General features: G+C 39.4%; 1 protein-coding gene across 1 annotated transcript; it reads right to left on the reverse strand.

Annotated features, from left to right (window-relative positions):
- Positions 1 to 796: 796 nt before the first annotated feature.
- slc1a2a (solute carrier family 1 member 2a) lies at positions 797 to 21928 on the reverse strand. The gene is given in 12 exon segments (XM_027013842.2): positions 797 to 853; positions 1575 to 1655; positions 1657 to 1705; positions 2409 to 2624; positions 2866 to 3000; positions 17119 to 17313; positions 17415 to 17648; positions 18067 to 18193; positions 18421 to 18559; positions 18678 to 18928; positions 19186 to 19338; positions 21793 to 21928. Coding segments are annotated over 12 exon segments (1767 nt in total). The 5' UTR covers positions 21923 to 21928.
- Positions 21929 to 23696: the final 1768 nt, after the last annotated feature.

Here is a 23696-nt window from a genome sequence, read left to right on the forward strand (position 1 = left end):
AAGTAACATTATGGTACAAAAGAGAATTGATAATGATTTTTGCTATGTTAATTATTGAATGCAAAGTCCTATTTAAATGCTCCAGATTCTCTGGGTCTTTTTTCTATTTTTTACAGCTAGTTTTTGGTTTAAATAATACATCAGCTGCTCTATGGTTTAAATAATACATCAGCTACTCTATGAGCCTTACATAATATCATTGTTCCAATACTGCAAAACCCATTATGATGAATTTCATCTCTAAGAATTGAGAGATGTTTGTTTAAATATCCTATGGCTGAATTGAACTTTCCTGCATTTTGCCTTAGCAGAGAGCTGACCGAAACATTTAAAATGACTCCCTTCTAATTTAAAATAAACAATAAACAAATCTCAGAATACATAAATGGTACTGTAAAGGTGACTGAGCATAAGGAAGCACTGGTTAATACCCCCAACAAGTGAACACAAATTACTTTATATAACAGTTGTTTTGTTCATTTTTTCTCCAGTTGTTTTAGAGCCACAGCTCTAGAACTGCCACAGTTATCCAAGTAATGTGTGGAGCAATCAAAGGAACCATAACAAATTTAATGAGCCATTCGCAGTTTCACTGTACCGGCGGTGTGCACTTAGACCTGCATGGCTTAATCTTTGAGACAAGCATATGTTATTGGCAGGATCAACCAGGTAAAGTGAACACAAATTACTTTATATAACAATTGTTTTGTTCATATTTTCTCCAGTTGCTTTAGAGCCACAGATACTAATTGGTCAAAAAGCTGTCCTTATATAGAGGACATCAATTAACTCATTGTCAGCCTTCGTGCGCATACTGTGTAATTGCTTGCGTGGCGCTTGTGTTGGCCTGTGGCTAAACATAAGTGGTAGCACCATGTTAGCACCTCCTGGCACACTGGTAAGATCTCGTGGTAAGAGGCTGATCTTGACTGTGGCCTTGAAGGCTTAATCCACCTAAGATAAATCAGTGGAAAGGAACACCTGCAACTCTACTTTTGCAATGTTAGTGGACTACAATGTGGACTTCAGGCAAGCTCTCTGATTTGGTGAAAGTGTATATAGCAAGAGGTTTGAAAATGCCAAAACGCATCTCAAAGGCCTTAAACACTTACTATGGAAAGTATATTTCCTAAGCAATGTGTTGAGGTGTTGAGTAACCCATGATTAATTTTTGAACTGAGTAAATGGAAAAAAGGAAAGAAAAAATACCATACAAGGCCACCTGATCACAGCACACATTCACTGCTGTACTCACTTGTCCATTACAGTAACACAGGTCTATCACCAAGCTGGATTTAGGAAGTTGCCTACTGATCTCATGTTTGTGTGCTTATTTTTTTTGTGAGGATTTTCACCCACAGGTAAGGCTGAAAATATCACCCACACCACAGCCTGTCCTCTGCTGGTCTAAACTACTGAGAGCACAGAGGGTATGACACTATATTTTCTGCCATGTCAAGATGACATTAGTCATACAATTGTCCAAATGGCTGTCCCTGGAAATAGTTATTCGATGCCTTTGGTAAGTGCCGAGTTTTGCAGTGCCAAGTTAGCATTTGCTGGTATAATTTCACCGTGAAGAACAACCATGCAGCACTCTGGACAAGGCAGAGTTGGATCTGTGTACTGTGTTCCTGTTGTATCCAAGGTTTGTCCCTTAACAAGAGAATACTCTGCAGGAGAGTCATTTGGGGCCAAGGTAACCATTAAGCAATTATCAGGGATAGCTAACAGTTGGACCAAGGCACAGTCAAAATGCATTTAGACTGATTGTGACTTGGAGCAGAGAAACCATTTACAGTGGATACTGTTTCTTATTCTAATTTATTCTTCTGATTTCTAAACAACATATGAAACCCTCTGAAGAAAAATGACATATTTGCAAACAGTGTGCAATACATGGTGAAATGTTCAGTTGCAAGGAGGTGTGACAAACAATTTAAAGAAGCTGTGGTAAAGTGCCATGCTCACTATTATAGAGTGGACGTAAAATGAGCTTTGGCCTATGCTTCTGCAAGAGTCAGTTGTTCTTAACCACAACAGGAAAGTGCACAAGAAAACATGCATAAGAAAAACTGCAAACACTTTAGATAGCTCTAACTCCACATAATAGCAAAACATGACAGGACCTATCACGATCCAATTGTATTACCAAAGTGGTTAGGGTTTAAATACACACATACTTGAATAAAAGTAGTGTTCAAACAAAAATTGCTGTTTCACCCTGTACAAGTAACAGTAAGCAAATAAGGCCATAATTACTCTTGTTTACTTCTCCAAATGATGTATCCATTTTAGGATTGACCAAAATACAAAAATAAGAACATCAAAATGAAACAAATGCTTGTGGAAGATTAAAAAATTATTTTTACATACAAGTTTCTATATCTGTGAGAGTAATATGTACCTTGCAATCATCTATGAGGATAGGACTGGAGTTACGTGATCTGTAAACTCCATGGTTAGTGTTATTCTCATAGAAGGATTGTGTCTTGGCCATCTCAAAGTCACCTGCCTTCATTTGCTGGGCATCCAACATATCTAGCTCATCTTTGGACAGGTGGTACACGATACCTGCTCCATATGAGTCTCCAATAACATTGACTGATGTCCGGAAACGATCCCTGCAACATTAAGTGGAGAAACAGGAACATGTGATTCATCGCTGAGTCAGTATTTGCTTTGTATTCACTTATTGTCTTTGTATTTGGAGTCTTTACATGAACAGCATTTTTTTCCTGTCAACTCTTAGCTATGATCTGCCTTTGAATATGAAGACTGGATATGTTGGCAAAACATGCCCTAAATGCCTATTGCCTGAAAAATGAACTCAGAAGGTACAGTGAAGGGTTTAGTTTTACTCACAATAGCCAGTCAATTGCTACCAGCAAGCTGATGTCTTGGGTGGGCAATCCTACAGCAGTCAGGATCAGAAGCATGGTGACCAGACCAGCACTAGGGATACTGGCAGCTCCAACACTGGCTAGAGTAGCTGTTAAGCTATTATAGGAAATGCAAAATTAATTTCACCCATTTTTGGTACATTGGTGCAATCTGGTAGTTTTGTGGCTCTAATAATTTGGCGGAAAAATACTACAAAATCATTCATATCTGAATCAGGAATTTTTCATGGGAAGAGTTTTGTCTAATGTTTGATATTGAGTAATGAAAGGAATTGTTTAATAAAAATGAGATTTCTATTTGGATCAAGTGTGCTTAAAACTTCAGCATTGCTTTAAATTCATGCTTAAGTTTGTAGAATTGCATCTGAGCAAATAAAATGCTAATAGATAGGAAAAAAGCACAAATACCATTGACAAAACGGTACAGTGAACAAAATGGCTGGCATTTATGACTCTGATAAAAAAAATTAAAAAAATCAAAACCAGCAACAGAGTTACACTGACAGTTCTGTGATGAAGTTTGGCCCAGCTGTGAGGTCATTTAAATTTGCAATTTTCTGTAACAAGTTCCGCCAGCCAGTCCATCAGCCTCTTCCTGCCTCAACACTCTTGGCAGTATAGATACAGTGCTCCACCTTGCCTGAGCACTAAAACATGTAGCTCGTTACCTGCTAATCAGCTTCCCCATATAGAATTATTTCACCTTCAGTTCCCGTGTCCCCATGTGCTCTTGCACTGCCAGGCTATGTCTTACTGTTTAACTAGATGTCTTTATGCCCTGTATTTGTAGTCTGAATGCTACTATGTTTTACACTCATTTGCCTTGATTTAGTGCAGTAGCTCTTAGCTCAGTCTGTTTTGGTTTTGCTGGGGGGGGTTTTTTTTTGTGATTTTTGTTTGTTTACTCATCTACCTGGTTGCTGCTTACTGGTTTGTACTTGGTTTTCACTTCACTGTTTTATCAGTTTTGTGTGAGGCATCTTCTTATGCTGTGTAATTAATAAACCTGCTTATATTTCCTATTTGCCAGCCTGCCTACCCTACAGAATGCAGGACTCTGTGACAATGGACACTGTGGGTAACAAGCGGGTTCACAGCCAGGGTCAGCAGGTTTGGAATCTTATTTCCAATTACAGCAACAGCAAATTGGACAATTACATCAACTTGCACAACAGGCTCATCAAATCAATCAACTCACCCAACTGGTACATACACTCATCCAACATCTGGCTGACTTGAAATCACTTCCGTCTATGATTCAGGGCAATATGAGCCAACTCCCTATTCCTCCCCACAGTTCTAAAATATCCTCACTAGAGAAGATTGATGGAAAAACTAATGAATGTAGAGGATTTCTGTTGTAGTGTTCTGTTTATCTCTCACGATGCTTCCAACTTTCTCACAACCTTATAAAAAATTGCATTTATCATTTTGTGTTCATTGGGAGAACACATATTTATGGCTTTGGACATGTATAAATGATATAGAGAAGAGTACCATTCTTATGAGCACGTAACTGCTTTGTTCCACAATGTATCTGAAAATCTATTGGAGGGTAGGGCATGAGAAAAGGAACTACTGAAATTAAAACCAGCTAAGCAATCAGAAGCTGATTACTTACTCACTTTTCTTTCCTTAGAAGCTCAATCAGGTTGGAATGAGAACCCTTATCATATCTCATCACAGTGGGCTCATCGTGAACCCATGAAAATAGATTGCTGCTGTCTCTACAGTTGACGTCAGAAGAATTTAAGATGCTATATTATGACATGGCTGGTCATCTGCAATCAAGTTCACCTGTTACATTTCCATGACCAATTCAATCAGTAAGCTTAAAACTCCATATTCATATTTTACTCAATATGTTATCAAGTGGGAGAATCATTTAATGCTGCAGGATTGATCACATTGGCTGCAGTGGCTTCATTACAGAATATCTGATGCATGCTTACAACATTCCTGTTTGCCATTGCAGTAACCTCACTTCAGGTTCTGGGCTTGGATGGACATCCTTTGAGTTCTAGTAAGATGATAGAAAGTGCACTGCCTCTGAGTCATCAACTTGGAGAACTTCATCTTGAGAGATCTTCCTTCTATGTAATTCATTCAACTGAGCAGTCTATTGATTTGCAGCTTCATGTCTCCATGATCAAAAGGTGAGATTATCAGATGGTCTCAGCAATGCTCAGACCAAAGTCTCCAGTTCTAGTGCGGCTACTCATTCACAGAGTCACAAAAAAATGCACAAAATCTGGCAGCAGTATTTAGCACTGGCCATGGCATTGTGCCATATTCTTGATAATTGGGGCTGCACACCAAATCCAGAATATATCATCTGTCCATCAAGAAAAGTGCCACTATAGACAAATATATCAAAAAGGCACCCAGGCAGAGGTTCATCAAACCAGCTGTCTCACGTTTTTTCAGGATTTTTCTCTGTCTAAGAAGGATGGACACTTTAAACCAGGGATTGAACATAGAGAACTTAAACAGACAACACAAGAATTCCATTATCCACTGACATTGGAGCAACTGTATTGAGGACATATCTTCAGCAAAGTAGAACCTATGTACAACCTAGGGTAGTTCCGGGAAGGTGATGAATGGAATATGAACTTCCCCACCTTCAATGTCTGCTATGATTATCGGGTAACGCCCTATTGCCTGGCTAATGCTCCGGCTGCTTTCCTGTAATTTGTCAATGAGATACTCTGTGACTGTTTACATTGACATCATCTTGGTAACTTCTCACAACCTGGTTAAGCAGATAGCTCACGTGAGTGATTTGCCGGATTACTGGAGCACAGCCAATATGTCAATCTGAGAAGTGCCAGTTCTGTGTCTCCTTTCTCTGTTTCCTGGGTATGTCATTTCTGCTGAAGGTGTAAGCATAGAGGTAAGTAAGGTGCAGGCCATACTGGAGTGGCCACAGTCAAGGATGAAAAATCTTCAGAGATTCTTGGGGTTTTCTAATTACTACTGAAGATTCATCCAGAACATCAGCATGGTAGTATCACTGCTCACCTGCCTAATTAAAGTTTCTTCATGCCAATTTTTCCTTAGTTCCCTCAGCTATCCTGTCTCTGGACCAGGGAGCTCCTCACAAAATGTTTCCCATTGCCTTTAATAGTAAGAATCTTTCTCTATCTGAAAGGAATTGTGACATGGGGAGCCGAGAGCTCCTAGCAATCCTGGCTCCTGGCGAGTTGGTATTTGATGAATGGTAGCATTGCCTATAAATCAACCTCCATCCCTTTTTTTGTGTGTTTACAGACCAATCAAATTGAGAGTAATCCAGAAGGGTTGAAAACTTCCTTCGATTCAAGCCAGGTGGGCTCTTTTTTCATCAGATTTCGTTTTATCTATCTTACAAGCCCAGATCAAAAAATAGCATGGTGGAAACTTTATCTAGAATCTATGATCAAGACCCCTCCACATCCAAGCAATACCCTGTCATTAAGCCCACCTATTTGGTCACTCCAGTCCTCTGATACATTGACTAGGAGATCTCCAAAGCAATAGCAGGTGATCAAGGAACAAGTGACAAGCCACTCAACAAGGTGGATGTTCCAGAGGTTGTACTAGGTAAATTTTCACTACTACTAATCATTCTGGAGTTACTAGGACTGCCCAATCACTTTGTGATCATTACTGGGGTCCAAAACATCCTTCTATCCGTCTACTCAATGTTCATGCAAATGTGCAAAGATTTTTCAATTACTCTTCAGTTTATGCCTAATCCAAGACCCTTAGACAGCTCCTTGGCATAAAACTCTACCAGTACCTCAGTGACCCTCAATGCACCCATTAGTGTGGTCTTTGCTACATATCTCCTAGCAAAGGTGACAACCATATTGGTGGTTGGTTCAAAGGATGTTGTCTGATCTCTCTCCCAGGATTCGCTACTGCCTGCCTAACAGCAGAGGCCAATTGTTGTTCATCATTTCAGCCCCCCAAAAACATGGTGTCAGACAGGGGGATACTGTTCACATCCCAGGTATGGGTCCTTTATGAAGAGCTTGGGAGTAAATGTGAGCCTCACTTCAGGACATCATCTCTGTGCTAATGTCCAGGTGAAGCGACTGAATTAGGAACTTGCATATTACCCATGCAGCTAATGAGCTGATTGTCAAGTGGACTTTTGTAAGTGTGCCTACTCGTCTGAATGTGACACAAACTCCCTGGTGTACTCCTATGCTGGATTGCCCTGGGATGCCAGCAATCACTCTTTCCCTGTATTCAGGCCCATGAGAATGTGCTACCTGTGGACAAATCCTTTCACTAGAGTGAGGATACATGAGATTCTTTCCTTCAACATATGGAGAGGACTCTTAGATGACATAAGATCTAGGTCAATCACCACCACAGAGGTGCTCCTCAATACAGGCCTGAGGCAAACATGGCTGTCCACCAAGAATCTCAACCATGGCTTGCCATTCAGGAAGTTATTACCATGTTTCACTGGGCCCTTCAAGTTTGCCTTTAGGGTCAATTCAGTAACCTATGGCCTTCAATAATCTCCACAGCACAGAGGTTCTATCTTATCCCTTCTCTCTCTCCTCAAGACATTTAATCCTGGAACCCTGCAGGATGCTAGTGTCTTCAACACACCAACCTCTGCCCTTGGTGTCGATGGACTACTAGCTTATGTGGTCGCAGTCATCATGTACTTAAGCAAAAGGGACAGGGCCAGTGTTTGGCTGACTTGGCGAGTTATGTTATGGGGTGCTATCCTTGGGTCCCTGCCAAGGACACATTGGATTCCCTTCTGATCATGCTCACTCACAACTGGGCAGGGTTGGGTCACCACAGGAGCTGATTCAGAGTGTGGGGCTAGTGTAACAAACTCCACCCAGTCAGCTAGTCAGCCTCTCCCTGCTTCAACTGCCTTCACACCCTAGACAGCAAGAATCCAGCGGTCTGCCTCGCCCAACTACTAATACCTGGATCTCCTTACGTGCTAATCGGCTTTTCCATATAGTCATTACACTCTTGGTTCTTCATGCAGCAATGAACTATCCCTATGTGCCTGGCTCTGCCCATCTTACTGTTTGTCTTTGTGAGAGTATGCACTGTTTCTTTTTTCCTCAATATATTTGTTGTTTAGTATAAACAATGGGTTAAAACAAAATTATGTAATAACATTAAACAGGAACCCCCCCCCCCCCCCCCCCAGTCAATGATATTATATAAGCAAGTAGAAGGGGAAGTACATGTATCCAAACAAACAATATCTTTGTAACATAAAAACAGATATTGGTAGCACTGTATAGTAACGATCGTGCTAAGTTTATGTCAAAGACATGCTAGATAATAGGAAAGTGACAAAAGTCCCCCACAATTTTTTGGAATGCCTGTAGCTTTTTTCGAAGTTATAAAGAATCTTTTCTGATTAAACATTTGCTGAGAGTTCATTTAGCCATATTGAGGAACTTGGTGGCTCACAGTTTTTCACTTTTGAGCACTGCACTTGTTAGCATCTCGCAAGGCCAATTTGATAAGTTTTGTATTTATGTTAGTTTTAATACCCCCACTTGCCAGTTGGAAGGCTTCATCTCCTAATAAGTTTAATCTAGTGTTAAGGGAAATCTCTATACTAGGTTATAGTCAATATGAGTCTCTCTACCTCCTTCTAAAACCTTTCAATATAGAAGTATGGCCTAAACATATGATGCAGAGTCCCCATTTCAGTTCTACATCTTTGGGCTTAACTTGGATTGCCTAGAATGTAACTTATTGAGCCTCTCAAGGGTGTAGTATGTTCTATGGTGCAGCTTAAACTGAAGGAGTTTGTCTGAAGTTTCTTTCTTATTTTGCAAATATGTACCACTTCTCTCTGTAAATGTAATTCTTTGACAATTTAGAAATTCCAGTATCCTTGACCTTGGTACAAGATTCACTGGATCAACTGTATGGACCAATTGTTTTTACAAAGGTAGACTGGAGGAGCATGTACAACTTGGTGTGCCCTAATGCCCTCATTCCTGGTAGATCTCCTCAGGACTTTTATTCCTGGAAACCTGTCATTCGAACCCAGGTTAGGACCATACTTTACTCAAACAGGAGAGGGGTCAGTGCCAGTGTTTGCTTGACTAGGTGAATTTTGTTATGGAGGATTGTTATGGGTCCTTGCCATGGACATATTTGATCCATTCCTTAACATGGTAGCCTAGCTGGGCAGGGTGGGGTCACCTCAGGAGCTGTTTCTTGAAAAGGAGCTTGTGTTATGAGCTCTACCCATTAGCCAGTCAGCCTCTCCTTGCTTCAACTGCTTCTACACCCTTGGCAGCAAGAATCCAGCAGTCTGCTTCACCAAAGTACTAATACCTGGATCTCCTTACCTACTAATCTGCTTTTCCATATAGACTTATTCCACCCTCAACTCTTCATGCAGCTTTGAACTCTCCCCATGTACTCTAGCCCTTTCCATCTATGCTGTGCTGTTTGTTTAGGTGTCTTTATGCCCTGTTTCTTTTTTCTTCTATATGTTTATTGTTTTGGTCAAATAAAGGGTTATATAGAGGTTTAAATGAAAAAAGAAATTAACCACATTGAACAGGAATCACTTCTTCCATCCTCCAGAGGAAGATCAGAGTCCCATGTCCAAAATGATTATTGAAGGTTCTAATTTCATGCCTGCACTGGGGTGATAAAACCACCTAATGCTGCATTTTACTAATTATGTAGTGTGCTTATGTATTTATTGCCATTTATTGATTTGGTAGTGTCACATCTGCCCCTCCCAGCATGACATTCACAGACTATATTTCCCATAATCCTCCTGTTCATTTCCAATCCACTGTCTATTGAATTCACCTGTTGTCCATTTCCTTTGTGACTGCCCTTTGTATATACACCTCTTGTGTTTGTCGTGTTGATCAGAGTTATCCAGTGTTTCTAAACAAGTTGATTTCCTGTTTTGTTTAACATTCTGGTTTTGACTCCATGCCTGCTTATCCTGGTTTCCCCTTTCTACCTTGTCCTTGAATTTGCATTTAGATTGCCCTTTATTCTGTTTATTAAACCCAATTTTACCTAACCTGTGAGCGACTTTACTTCTGCATGCCAAGCCTGACAGAAGACTTCGCTATTGTATAGAGTCAGCAGGTTCTGATTCATTATCAGATGCCCAAGCAGCTCAAGGACAGTTATTAGGTCAGCACCACCAGCACCTCAAATCCCTTGGTAACATGGCCAAGGAGCTTTCGGAGCAGACTCAACATCTTGCTGCCCTCATCCCCTCAGTAGCCTGACTTACCCATTGCATTGCCTCACTAACATCTGGCAAGAGGCAAGCCATGGGTACATTTATGTTTCTTCCCATACTCTCCTCTCACTTTGTGATAGGTGCCATCCAGTTGAATTTTGATGAGGAACTGAGGGAGGTTCTATATGGTGAAAAGGTTCCTACCTCATGTCCTGAGCATAAATTGTATGTATTATGCATCTTACCCATATTACTGTTATAGACTGATCAAGTGAGTTCATTCTTCCCTGTCAGTATTGGTGGGAATCTATGACTAGAGACATCCACAAATTTATTACATCCTGTTCTGACTGTGCCCAGTCCAAGACTCCAAGAACCCTGCAGGTGGGAAACTGGTCTCCCACCCATTCCTGAGCAACCCTGGTCCCATACTGCAATTGATTTCATCACCGACCTACCACTGTTCTATGGGAACACCACCATTCTCAGAGTGGAGGACAGGATCTCCAAGGTGGTATAGTTTGGTCTGCTACCTGCTCTCCCTTTTGCCTTTGACAATGCTGAGGCACTATTTCAACAGGTTTCTATTTCCATTACATATCTGAGATCATATTATTCACCTCCTTTTTGGAGGAGGCACTCCATTTTGGAGAAGCTGCAATTGAAATTTAACTTGACCTCAGGTTACAATCCCCAGAGCAATGGTCAGGCCAAAAGTTGACTCAGAGTTGGCTGTTGGGACAAACAATCTGAGTGGTCATGTTTCCTCCATGGCTGAGATAGCACAGAATTTTTTGGTGCATTTAGCTATTGGCCTGACAACACTCCAGTGTGTTGTATTGGGTTACCAGCCTCTATTTGTACCTTGAGAACTGACGCTAACTGAGACTCTGGCTGTAATTTTGTGGATGAAGTTGAGTGAATGAAGAACTCCCACCAAGACTTAAAAAGAGCAATCTGTCAATTCGCAAGTCAGGCTAATCACCGTTGTGTTCCTGTTGTGTTAACAACCTGGTGATCAAGTCTGGCTCTCTACTTGTGACCTACACCTCAATGGCTGTAGCAAGTTTAAGCCCCTCTACCTGGGTCCATTCCTGGTAGGTAGACAGAGGTCACATACAAGTTAAAGCTGCCAGATACTTACTGCATCTCTCTGCCATTTCATGTATCACTTTTAAAGTTATATGTTGCAGGGTCTTGAGTAGTCCCAAGGGTACTTCTCCACCTTTGGAGATTTACGGTTCTCCTACTTACATGGTGTGCAAGATATTGGACTCCAGGTGTCACAAAAGCACAATCCGGTATCTCGTTGACTGCGAGGTTTATGGTCCAGACTAAAGTAATTGGGTTCCTGAAGGTACATACTGGACCCTTCTCTTCTCTTGAACTTCAACACTGCTCACCCAGACAGACCTACTTCTCAACCCAGAGGTTGTCTTTGCAGCCATTCCACTGCCTTGGCTAGTTTAAGGTTATGTCAAAGATGTGGTAGATGAGAGGAAAGTGACAAAGTTTCCTCATTTTTTAAAAATGCTTTGGGAATGCTTTTCAAGTTATAAAAAATTTTTCGGATTGCACAAATTCTGAGAGTACTTTTAGCCATATTGAGGAACTTGGTGTCTTACAGTTTTCCAACTTTTAAGCAATGCAATTAATAGAAGCTGTAATGGCCAATTTGATAAATCTAGTATTTGTACTAATATTTATACCCCCACTTGCCAGTAATATGGATTAATCCACTAATAAAATTAATCTATGGTTAATGGTGATCTCTATAGTTTCAAGTTTCAAGTTTGATTTATTTGTCACATACATAGTCATACACAATATAACTCGTAGTGAAATGGTTGAGAGTGCTCTGTCCAAACTGAGGAAAAAGAAAAAAGGGGTGCATAGAGGAATATATATTCTATATATGTACAAAAATATATTAACCATGTATGTACAATATATGTATATTATGTTTATATACACAATGTACAATGTATATGGTTGTGAATGTATGTATGTACATAATGTACACAATGTACAGATCCAGTTTGTAAAAAGACATATTTACAGTTTTTATACTGGTTATAGTCATTAGGAGACCCTCTTCTGAAACTCCCTCAAGGCCAAGTGGAGAGGGGAAATGTGGGAGTGGCTTTCTTTTCCAGATTTGTAACTGTATTTGGTCTAACCCCACCTCCTTTTGTAATTGCTCTGCACTGCATGGGATTAGAGCCTTTGCCACCGGTCATAAAAAGTGCAAACAAATTTTCTGGCATGCCCATGCATGCCTGCATCAAAGCCTTATGATTTATGACTGTGCTTCCAATGTGTACACAAAAATATAGCCCTAAAATTAAATCCAAATATCCACTCTGCTATTCTGTCATCTGAGGCTGGGGGTTTATATATTTGTGCTGATCTTTGCAGCCAAAAACAGAGCAGTTCCCATACGTAGCTTTCACATAATGGTAAGAGATCCGGTGCTTGCGAGAAATAAATCCGCACCTTTGTAAAGGTAGTTCTTAAGATGTGGGAGGAGATACTCAGATGGGGGTAGTATCATTCTAATGACTCCCCTGATGCAGAACGGCAAATGCCAATGGCTTGTTATAAACCGCTTGTTTTAAAGGCCAATTTGAGAAATCCACCTTTCAAAGCTTTTCAATACAGGTGCATGACCAGAACATGTGAAGTAGAATCCCTATTTGTGCTTGACATCTAGGGAAAAATTTGGAGTGCTTAGAATGCATCTTATTGAACTTCTCAGGTGTACTATGTTCTATGGAGCAGGTTAAACTAAAGGTGATTTTGTTTGCCACATGTAATCTATGGCATGTAATCTATGACAACACAGAAATTTCATTATTCCCTTTTGGTACCAGTCTCAATGCAGTAACTGCACGGAGCATTTATCTTCACCAAAGATTTCAGTTTACCAGGTCTTATAAGATCAGATCAAAGAATAGTAAAATGGATGCACTATCCACTATCCACAATATACAATCCAGAACCCTGCACATCTGAGGACCATCCTATCATCAAGCGAACCTTTTGGTCACTCCAGTCATCTGATGCATTGACCAGGAGATCTAAGAAACAGGAGCAGGTGACCCAGCAGGTGACTGAATGACAAGCCACCCAACAAGGTAGATGTAACATTTACCTATTTGACCTCTGTATCACTTGGGCACACATCTATTGCCACTGATCATCCTGGAGTTACTAGGACTGCCCAGTTACTATGTGATCATTACTAGTGACCCTGCCTTCATGAAAATGTTCAGATGTTTGTCAGTTTTTGTTCACTTTGTGCCCAATCCAAGAAAGACAGACAGCTACCCACTTCAACTTCTGCCAGTTCCTCAGCAACCCTGGAATCACCTATCAGTGGACTTTGTCACAGCAGATAATAGCCTCAGAAGGTGATACAACCATATTGGTAGTAGATCTCTTCTTCAAAGCATGTTGTCTGATCACTCTGCCAGCATTCCCTACCATCTATCAAACAGCAGAGGATTTGTTCTAAATTGTCTTCCACCATTTTGGAATCCTTCACGACTTGGTGTCAGATATGGAGACACTATTCACATCCCAGGTATGGGAGGCTTTTAGGAAGAGGTTGGTAGAAAACATGAGCCTCATCTTGAGGTTAATGGCCAGGTGAAGCATCTAAATCAGGAACTTGGACAGTATCTCTGCAGCTATTGAGCAGACAGTTATGGGGACTGGTAAACATTTCTCCTCTGGCCTGACTGCATGCCAGAATACATGTCAGGAGAGGTTCTGTCCACCAAGAAACTGAAAAAGTTACCATGTTTCATCAGCTCATACAGTGCCTCCGGAAAGTATTAACATTGCTTCACTTTTTCCACATTTTGTTATGTTACAGCATTATTCCAAAATGGATTATCCCTCGAAATTCTACAAACAATAGTTTGTTTGGAATTATTGCAAATGTATTAAAATACCCCCCCCCCCCAAAAAAAAAAAAAAAAATCAAATGTACATAAGTATTCACAGCCTTTGCCATGACACTCAAAATTGAGCTCAGGTGCATCCTGTTTCCACTGATCATCCTTCACTTGTTTTGACAACTTGATTGGAGTCCACCTGTGGTAAATCCAGTTGATTGGACATGATTTGGAAAGGCACACACCTGTCTATATAAGGTCCCATAGGTGACAGTACGTCAGAGTACAAACCAAGTCAAGAAGTCCAAGGAATTGTCTGTAGACCTCCGAGACAGGATTATATTTAGGCACAGATCGGGGGAAGGGTACAGAAAAACCTCTGCAGCATTGAAGGTCCCAGTGAGCACAGTGGCCTCCATCATCCATAAATGGAAGAAGTTTGGAACCACCAGGACTCTTCCTAGAGCTGGTTGCCCGGCCAATCTGAGTGATCGGGGTAGAAGGGCCTTAGTCAGGGAGGTGACCAAGAACCTAAATGTCACTCTGACAGAGCTTCAGCATTGCTATGTGGAGAGAGGAGAACCTTCCAGAAGGACAACCAATTCTGCAGCACTCCACCAATCAGGCCTGTATGGTAGAGTGGCCAGACGGAAACCACAAGACAGCCTGCTTGGAGGTTACCAAAAGACACTTGAAGGACTCTCAAACCATGAGAAACAAAATTCTCTGGTCTGATGAAACAAAGATTGAACTCTTTGGCCTGAATTCCAATCCTCATGTCTGGAGGAAACCAGACACTGCTCATCACCTGGCCAATACCATCCCTACAGTGAAGCATGGTGGTGGCAGCATCATGCTGTGGGTTGTTTTCAGCAGCAGGAACTGGGAGACTAGTCAGGGTTGGGGGAAAGATGAATGCAGTAATGTACAGAGACATCATTTGAAGAAAACCTCCTTCAGAGCACTATGAACCTCAGACTGGGGCGAAAGTTCATCTTCCAACAGGACAACGACCCTAAGCACACAGGTAAGAAAATAAAGGCATGGCTTTGGGACAACTCTGTGAATGTTCTTGAGTGGTCCAGCCAGAGCCCAGACTTGAACCTGATTGAACATCTCTGGAGAGAGCTGAAAATGGCTGTGCCCCAATGCTCCCCAGCCAACCTGATGGAGCTTGAGAGGTTCTGCAAAGAAGGATGGGAGAACTTTGCAACAATTCCAAACAAACATTTCACTTTGTCATTATGGGGTATTTTGTGTGTAGAATTTTGAGGGGAAAAAATTAATTTAATCCATTTTGGAATAAGGCTGTAACATAACAAAATGTGGAAAAAGTGAAGAGCTGTGAATACTGTCTGGATGCACTGTAAGTTACTCCAGTAACCTATAGACTTCAACTCCCTTCACAGTACATAGTTTCTCCCTCATTCCTTGTCTCTCTCTTCAGGACTTTTATTTCTGGAACCCTGCAGAATTCTTGCCAATTGTTTGGGATTCTTGGCAAAGGCATACTGGATCCCTCCTGATCATGACTCCACCCTGCCCAGCAGGGCGATCATCATGGGAGCTTATTCTGGGAGAGGGGTTTGTGTAATGAACTCCACCCAGCCAGCCAGTCAGCCTCTCCTTGCTTCAACTGCCTCCACACCCTTGGCAGCAAGAATCCTCTGGTCTACCTCACCCAAGTACAAATTCCTGGAACTCCTTACCTACTAATCAACTTTCCAATATAGACTCATTCCACCCTCAGTTTCTCATGCAGCACTGAACTATCTCCATGTGCTCTATTTCTGTCAGTCCATACCTTGTTTGTTTAGGTGTCTTTATGCACTGCTTTTTTTCTTTACATGTTTATATAGATGTCAAAAGTAAATTACTTAACAACATCGAAGATGAAAACATTGCCCCACCCTATATAAAGTAGAAGGCAAAATACCTGCATTAAAACACAGTACTTGCATAACATGTACAAACATTATGGTAGCAGTGCATGGCAGTGATCCAATAGAGATAACAGGAAGGTTCTTTGGAATGTCTTGGTCTTTTTTAAAGTTACAATCTTTTCAAATTAAGACATATGTTGGGATTTCTTTTTGCCACATTGAGGAACTTAGCCACTTTTGGGAAATGCACTTGTTAGTAGCTATTAAAGCCAAATCTAGCATTTATGTTGGTATTAATACCCCATTTGAAGTAGAATGCCTATTTTGGTTTTCCATCATATTTTATTGAGCCACCCAGGAATGTAACATGTTCTATGGAGCAAAGTGAACTGAATCAGTTTGTCTGCTACTGAAATATATTTTCAAAATAAGACAATTATATTTCCACTCCTTCATAAATGTAATCTAAATCCTGCTTTGTTTTAACTTTCAGCATGTCTTGCTTAGCTTTAGCTTTCAGCACTGCTAATAGTGTTTGTACATCAATTAAACAAATCCCTTTGCATGTTACCTTCCTAACAGTTTTTCCTCTAGTTCGGTGTAAGAGAACCCTCCTTGTTCGACCATAATATAGTCTCTAACTTGTAAGCATTTAAAAAAATGTCTGTCATATAATTGGAACTGTAACTTCATTTGGAAAATTGTCATTAGTAGATTGTCTTTGTATAAGTGAGCAAAGTTATGAACTCCTTTGCTTTGCCGTAATTGAGTAATATTATTTTGCAGCATCTCTGGTAAGACAAGATTGCTATAAAATGGTGTGTTTAGATATATGCCATGTTTGCTGTTGTGTTTTATGTTCCTTTTACTTGCTTCAGTAGCTAGTTGTCTCAGCTTTCTTAGTTACTCTATGGGTTGTACTTGTTTTTAATTTTCTTCAATGTTTTATTAGTTTTGCAGTGTGTGTCTTCTTCTGATATGTAAATAATAAACCTGCTGATGTTTCCTTGAATTGTTGAATTTCTGTTCAGGTTGTCAGCACCAGTCTTAACCAAAAATATTAATCCCCTTAACCAAAAATATTAATCCAAAACTCACTTGTAGTTATGATCCACACTTGGGGAGAGTGTAAAATCATTTAGATATGTTTTAAATGAAGACATGTTTTCAGTGTACTGTAATAGTCAATATAGGTTATACTTAGAGAGCTCACACTGACCTACCTGACTGTAGCAATTTGACCAGGATGTAGTTCTATTCCATTCATCTGTGCAATGAAAATAGCTGCCACTGCTTCATAAAGGGCTGTACCATCCATATTGATTGTTGCACCAACAGGAAGCACAAACCGAGTAACTCTCTTATCAATGCCCAGATTTTCTTCCAGGCAACGGAAGGTTACAGGCAGCGTACCAGCACTAAGCAAGACACATACAAAGGTGTTAGATACATGCTCAAAACCATGCATAGGTATTTCTCATGCTATCTATAAAGTAAGAAGTAGATGACAATTGTCTACCTGGATGCTGTTCCTAATGCTGTGATCCAAGCCTGAAATACTCCCATAAAAAATGTAAATGGGTTTTTTCGGACAATGACAAAATATATCAGTGGGAGGAAAATGCCACCATGGATGATAAGACCCACAATTACAGTGACCATGTACATCCCAAGCTGTCTGGCCACTGTCTCCAGATCATTAATCGAAATAATCTTCCCACAGATCAGGCATGCTATTCCCACAGGGGAATACCTATGGTGAAAAAGTATGCATTAAACTAGTAGTCAGAGCCCCAACCACACCATTTCCTTTCTTTAAACATAACTTACAGTAAGAATTTTTAATGGGTACCAATGCTACTGAGAACTAAAGCGGTTTAGCTAAGTTTGCCCCTAGCATTAATGACCAAAACACAGTTGTAAAATACTAAAAAAATTGCAGTAGTTATGATGCATTTTATTTGCACTTTAATGTACATTTTTTTGACTGGCTGATTTTATGACAGAAAAAGAAAATAAATTACAAAAATTAAACAGTGTGTATAGTTTTGTTTTATATATTTATATTGGTTGCTGAATAATTCAATGTAGAACTGTATAATAAACTTTGAATTAATAAATGAAGAAAGTTTGATCCTTTAGAGTTTAAAATTCAGGCCTTCATTGCTGACCACATGATTGTGTTGACAAGCCTCATGACAATTTCGTTGAGGATGTTAAAGAAGTCCAACATCAGCTTGGCTTGCTCCCCCATCTTTCCCATGCAGATTCCAAATGCCACAAAGAAACCAATGAGACCTATGCAAGGAAACCAAGGCTTTCTTACAAATCCCATAGGTATTTATGTGATGACCTTTCAGAAGTGGTTGTACACAGACCTCTGTTACCCTAAAATAACTTTTCAAACATTGACCAATATCCCTTGTTATGGTGAATAAAAATATCTACTCGTAATTTCAAAGATGTAATGTAAATATAATCTTTGTATAGCATTATGCATTAAGTATTCAAAATGGTTTAGGCACCTAATACATTCATGCCACCCTTGAACTCGAGAGATTTCTTGATAACATATCTGCCAGCCCCCCTTGTGATATTTCGTCCAAACCGATTGTGCAAATGTGGAGACGGAGCTACTTCCATCCTATTTGTAATAGTTTGGATCTGTGGATAGGAAGACCAACAGCAACAACAACACTACTACTAATAATAATAGATGTCAAACCATAAGGTATTATTAAAGTTATTATTATTAAGTAATACATGCTGACATGAAACACACCTGTTGAAAGCAAGCCTGCACCAAATTCTCAGGAAAGAGGTTTCTAATTAGATCAAAGAAGGCATCTAAACTGGATACTTCATCATTTTTCTTCCCTTCTCCCAGGTTGGCTTTAAGTTTGGGGTTGCCAGGGTGGATCATCAGCACCAGGATGACACCCAAGACAGCAGCGATGATGGTTGTAGACATGTAATACACCATGGCTCTTGTGCCAAGGCGACCGCTAGATTGGGCATCTAACCCTGCCAGGCCTGTATTGAAAAGAGCAGACAAAAATAAAATTGTTAAATATTATGTTATTTAAATTGGAAAAAAAACCTTTCACTTACCACTATTTGACTGTTGTTTTTTTAATGAAAATTGTCAGCACAAGCACTAATGAGTGTATTGTGCATGTGCGTGTGTGTGTGTGTGTGTGTGTGTGTGTGTGTGTGTGTGTGTGTGTGTGTGTGTGTGTGTGAGTAAAGTGTGCCAGGTGGTATGTAAAGTGCTCCGCTGTATGCATTACCTGTGATTAAACTGGAGATGATCAGAGGCAAAATCAGCATTTTTAACATTCTCATGAGAATTTCTCCAGGAAAACCAATAATCATTATGACATCAGGAGGGAGTGGAGATACATATCGCAGAAGCACACCAGATACTGAACCTAAAACCACCCCTGAAGGAGATGAAATAGCAGATAGCATCAGCCAAGCATATAAACACCCAAAAGGGAAAGATATTTCATGCAAAAATATTTTAAGTGTAGTTTTTAAGAAGTTCTTGTTCTTAAAAATACATGTTGCATGTAAAAAATACATGTTGCATGATGTATGACCATCATCTTATATGGCTATAATTTGCCTTATAGTTACAGAAAAATATTCAACTTGGCCTAACCCTGACATTGTCTTGTTTTTAGATATCTGTGCTGATTCTAAAACAGGTTTCACTGAACATTGTTTCATCTGTGCTCTCATAGCTGTGTGAAAGGGAATGTGTCAGTGGTTTATTTTATATATATTACACAATCCAATTATTTGATTTTCCTTTCTTGATGCTATTTAGAGGCTTAGATCTCATATAAGACTCACTTCTAAAACTGATATTTCCCCTTTTGACCTCTTAATGCTATAACTGGGCCATTACCACTATTGACCTCTTAATGCCATCTAGTGGGTGATGAAGTGAGCACAGACTGTCTGTTAGCCAGAAAAATCACATGTGCTCATCACTGAGGCCACGTCACATACACAATATCTAATACACCATTCCTGGGGATCCTGTTTCATGCAGAAGCACCCTTTCTGCCCTGATGAACAAAACTAGATATATTTCACAATAAAGGCTGAAAGCACATTGTTCATTATTACTGTATTTTTTTCAGTAACTCCCTTAAATCTGTCAGGTGATAGCCAGCTGTCATCTGAGTGCACAGCTCAACCTACACAACATATGATACACCCACTACTCTAGGCTGTTCTTTAAAAAAAGGTCCCAGAAGCTACTATCTTCTGCTTGATGGACTTTTGGAGTGGAATATGTATTGGTAGAGACAATCAAGTCATATTTGTTATCCATACAGTATGTAGACAAACTTAAATGTGCACAAACTATAAAGCTTGTTTAAATGTTTTAATGTTTATTTCCTCTTTTAATTCATTTTATTATTTCATTATTTTATTTTTTTTCTATTTAAAACAATTGCATTTAATTTTAATTTTTCCATTTTAAAAAAGTTTTTTTTTCCTCTCTCTCTCTCTCTCTCTCTCTCTCTCTTTTTTTTTTTTTTTTGCAAAAACCTTCTTTGAGGTGATAGATTTTGGGATGTAATAAGTATTATTATTTCATTATTCTATGTTTAAGTGAATCATTTGAATTGCCGGTGTATATGAAAAGTTCCATACAGGCAAACTTGCCCTGTCTTGCCTTGTCTTGTCTGTACAATCTTTGGTACCACATTACAATAAAACTACCCTAAAGTGTTTGAGTGGTTTATAATTAGTTTATCAATGTATTTCTTAATAATAATAATAATAATAATAATAATAATAATAATAATACACTGGATGTTTTATTAGTCAGAAATGATCATTTGACCTCCATTATATTAATAAAAATGACTAAATTCACATTCTACAGGTCAACAGGTCACTTTTGGCCTCTTTATTTATGCTATATCTATTTATTAATTGTTTAAACAATGTTAACTATCATATTTCAATATAATAAGATATATTTATTAACATTATTTTAGGACTGTCATGATTAGTCCCTTCCAGGTTCCAGCTTCCTCGTCTTCTGTGTTTTGGTTCCATGCCTTAGTTTCGTTTTCTCCACTCCACATTTGATTGCTTGCACCTGTCCCTCTGTTCTACCTTTGGTTCATGTATTTAAACCCTGTTGTGTGCCTTGGTTGGGACTGTTCATTGTATGTTTATTCGAATGGTTATGTTTCTTTGTACTCCATGCCTTCGTGTTATCCTAGCCTCCGTGTTTCCTGGTCTGTTATAGCCTGCATATCCCGTGTGCTTCCGTGTGTTTAGTTACTTATGTATCCTAGCCCTTGTCTCGTTTGTCATGTATCCCCATGCTCTCTGTGTTGGCTCTTTGACCCTGGACTGCTACAACAACTCTGATTCTGGATTTGCCCCTATTAAATCTCGCTCTTCTTCGCACATGCGTTCACCTCCTTACCACTCAACATTACAAGGACCTAAATAATTCTCAATGATAAATTCAGTTTTAACCATTTACAAACTGTTTATAATAGTAGTCTTATTGTAAAGTGCTACCCATTTTTTTCTTGAGTAATCAGTATAACCGTGCATGGCACTTGTACAAAAGATGTCAACTTTTACCAAATCTATTACAATTCAGGAATCTAATACACTGATAGACTTTTCTGCACTTTTGCACTTGTACAGTAGATTTCAAGTCTTACTAAAAGTATTACAGTTCAGGAATACAATACACTGAAAGTCTTTGTTGCTCCTTGATAGACTTTGCTACACTGATGAGTAAAGATGTAAGGCAGTAATGATTCTTCAGCATTAGTTTGTGATAGTATGGTGTTCAGTATGTGTCTTCCTTGCACTTTAGAACTGCACAGACCCAAAGAAAAATGACTTACCAAAAACTGTGAGGGTTAAAAGTAAGTTCTTCATGAATCTGTCACAAATGCCTCCACATACTGGCTCGGGTGGAGGAAGTGGGTCTTCAAAGTTGGGCTCATGCAAGCGCACCTCGACCTGCTTCTGCATGCTGTTGGCACTGGCAGAGCAGTTGGAAACAACAGGGAATGGTACAATGTCATAGAACTGCATCAATCATACTATATAGTCAGCTTTAGAATAGTATAAATGACTTCAGTTTATGGAAATGAAACCTGGTTCAAGTATGGCTTCAGCTTTAGTAGGAAAAGCATATTGAAAGTTCTAATTTAAGAGACACATTTAAAACAATACACTTTTGGCCTATTTCTAATGATCATAAAATGACCACAAACATGAACTACTTTTGTCATTCTCAATCTGAATATCAAAATTGAGCTCACATTAATGCAATAAAGTTGTGTGGAAAATATCCTCATTTTGCATGTAAGTTCATCTTCTGTTCAATTCTATTAGCCATAAACTATTAAGTCATGTTTTTACAAGATTTCTTGGTGTCTCTGCAAGCCTCTTGCCATCTGTTAAAGGTAATCATGACACATGAATCAACAGCACAGAAAAACTTGGATTCATTGTGGTCTAGCTTTAAGGGTCTTAGACTTATAATTATCTACCCTTGTGTCACACAGTTTAATGTTGCTTGGTTACACACCTTTAGTGCATTCAGTAATTAAACACACACGGAACAACACTTCGGGACAATGTTTGCTACTCAGGCATTTCTTTGATTATCAAATTTGGCTGAAATTAGTAAATTACGTCTATTATATTGTTCAAAGTTTAAATGCTGGTGTGAGATCATAAAACAGGAGTGAGGCTCGAGTGAGGAACTCAGCATTTTATTCGCTAAATGCAGACAAAGACAGACAGCAGGTCTTCAGAAGAGCAGACTTGGCAAAGTCTCTAACTGGTGGCTAGGGACCATCAGTGCAAAGCAGGCTGCTGTGGGTATTAAATAAAGTGGATATAAATGAGGGACAGTGAGGGACAGGAGATAAACTAATGATTGGACCCAGGAAAGTGAATGAGTGCTGTGATTGGTGGGTGTTGTCTGTGAGCATTGGCTGGGTACTGGCAGGAACATGACAGCTGGGCTGTTTCAAAAGCTGTGAGAAGTCTGAGATGGCCAATAATGCTATTCCTGCAGAGGACCAGGGTAGGATGTTTAAATGACAAAATTAATCTTCAAAAATTTGATAGCAATCCAAGTCCAAGAATTCAGAAAAATGTATATATTACAATTCTTCTAAATAGCATCTAGTGTTTTTTTTTTTATTAAAATGTTTTAAGGTAGAAGCAGTTAGCACTTAGACTAGAGCTAAACAGGATTTATGAGCTAAGTGGTGCCCAGAAAACCAGAGTGTCTGACACAGACCACTGCAGCCTTAATGAGATATACTCCTGTTTAGAAGTTAATTTTATGCATTCAAACACAGCAGTAACTATGCACAATTGTACAAAATGCATAATAATGTCAAGGTCTAAGAGTCTATCTACTTAAAGGCAGTGTTATTAATGTAAAAACATATTTGACTATATATGGGCCTTATTTAGTAACCAATTCAAGTGGTTCCAAAAGTGAAATGAATGACTGAAAATAATTGCAGCAGCAAAGGCCAAAGGTCATATCATTCTAGTTATCATAAAAACAGATCTGCTTAAAATATATTAATTAGGAGTGATAAGTATGCAGGTGAGGAAACTTTATACTAATGCTAATTAGAATTCAAGCCATCCCTGTGTATATATACAGGATAATTTGAATCTAGGCCATTGCTGGATGTAGCTTGTTATCAAACTCTTCTGCATGAGTCAGGATGCAAAGCTCATGCTTAAAGTCTGAGTAAGCTTATTTGCTGTCTAT

This window comes from Electrophorus electricus, chromosome 21 (genome assembly GCF_013358815.1).
Source record: "Electrophorus electricus isolate fEleEle1 chromosome 21, fEleEle1.pri, whole genome shotgun sequence".
In the NCBI taxonomy this organism is placed as follows: domain Eukaryota; kingdom Metazoa; phylum Chordata; class Actinopteri; order Gymnotiformes; family Gymnotidae; genus Electrophorus; species Electrophorus electricus.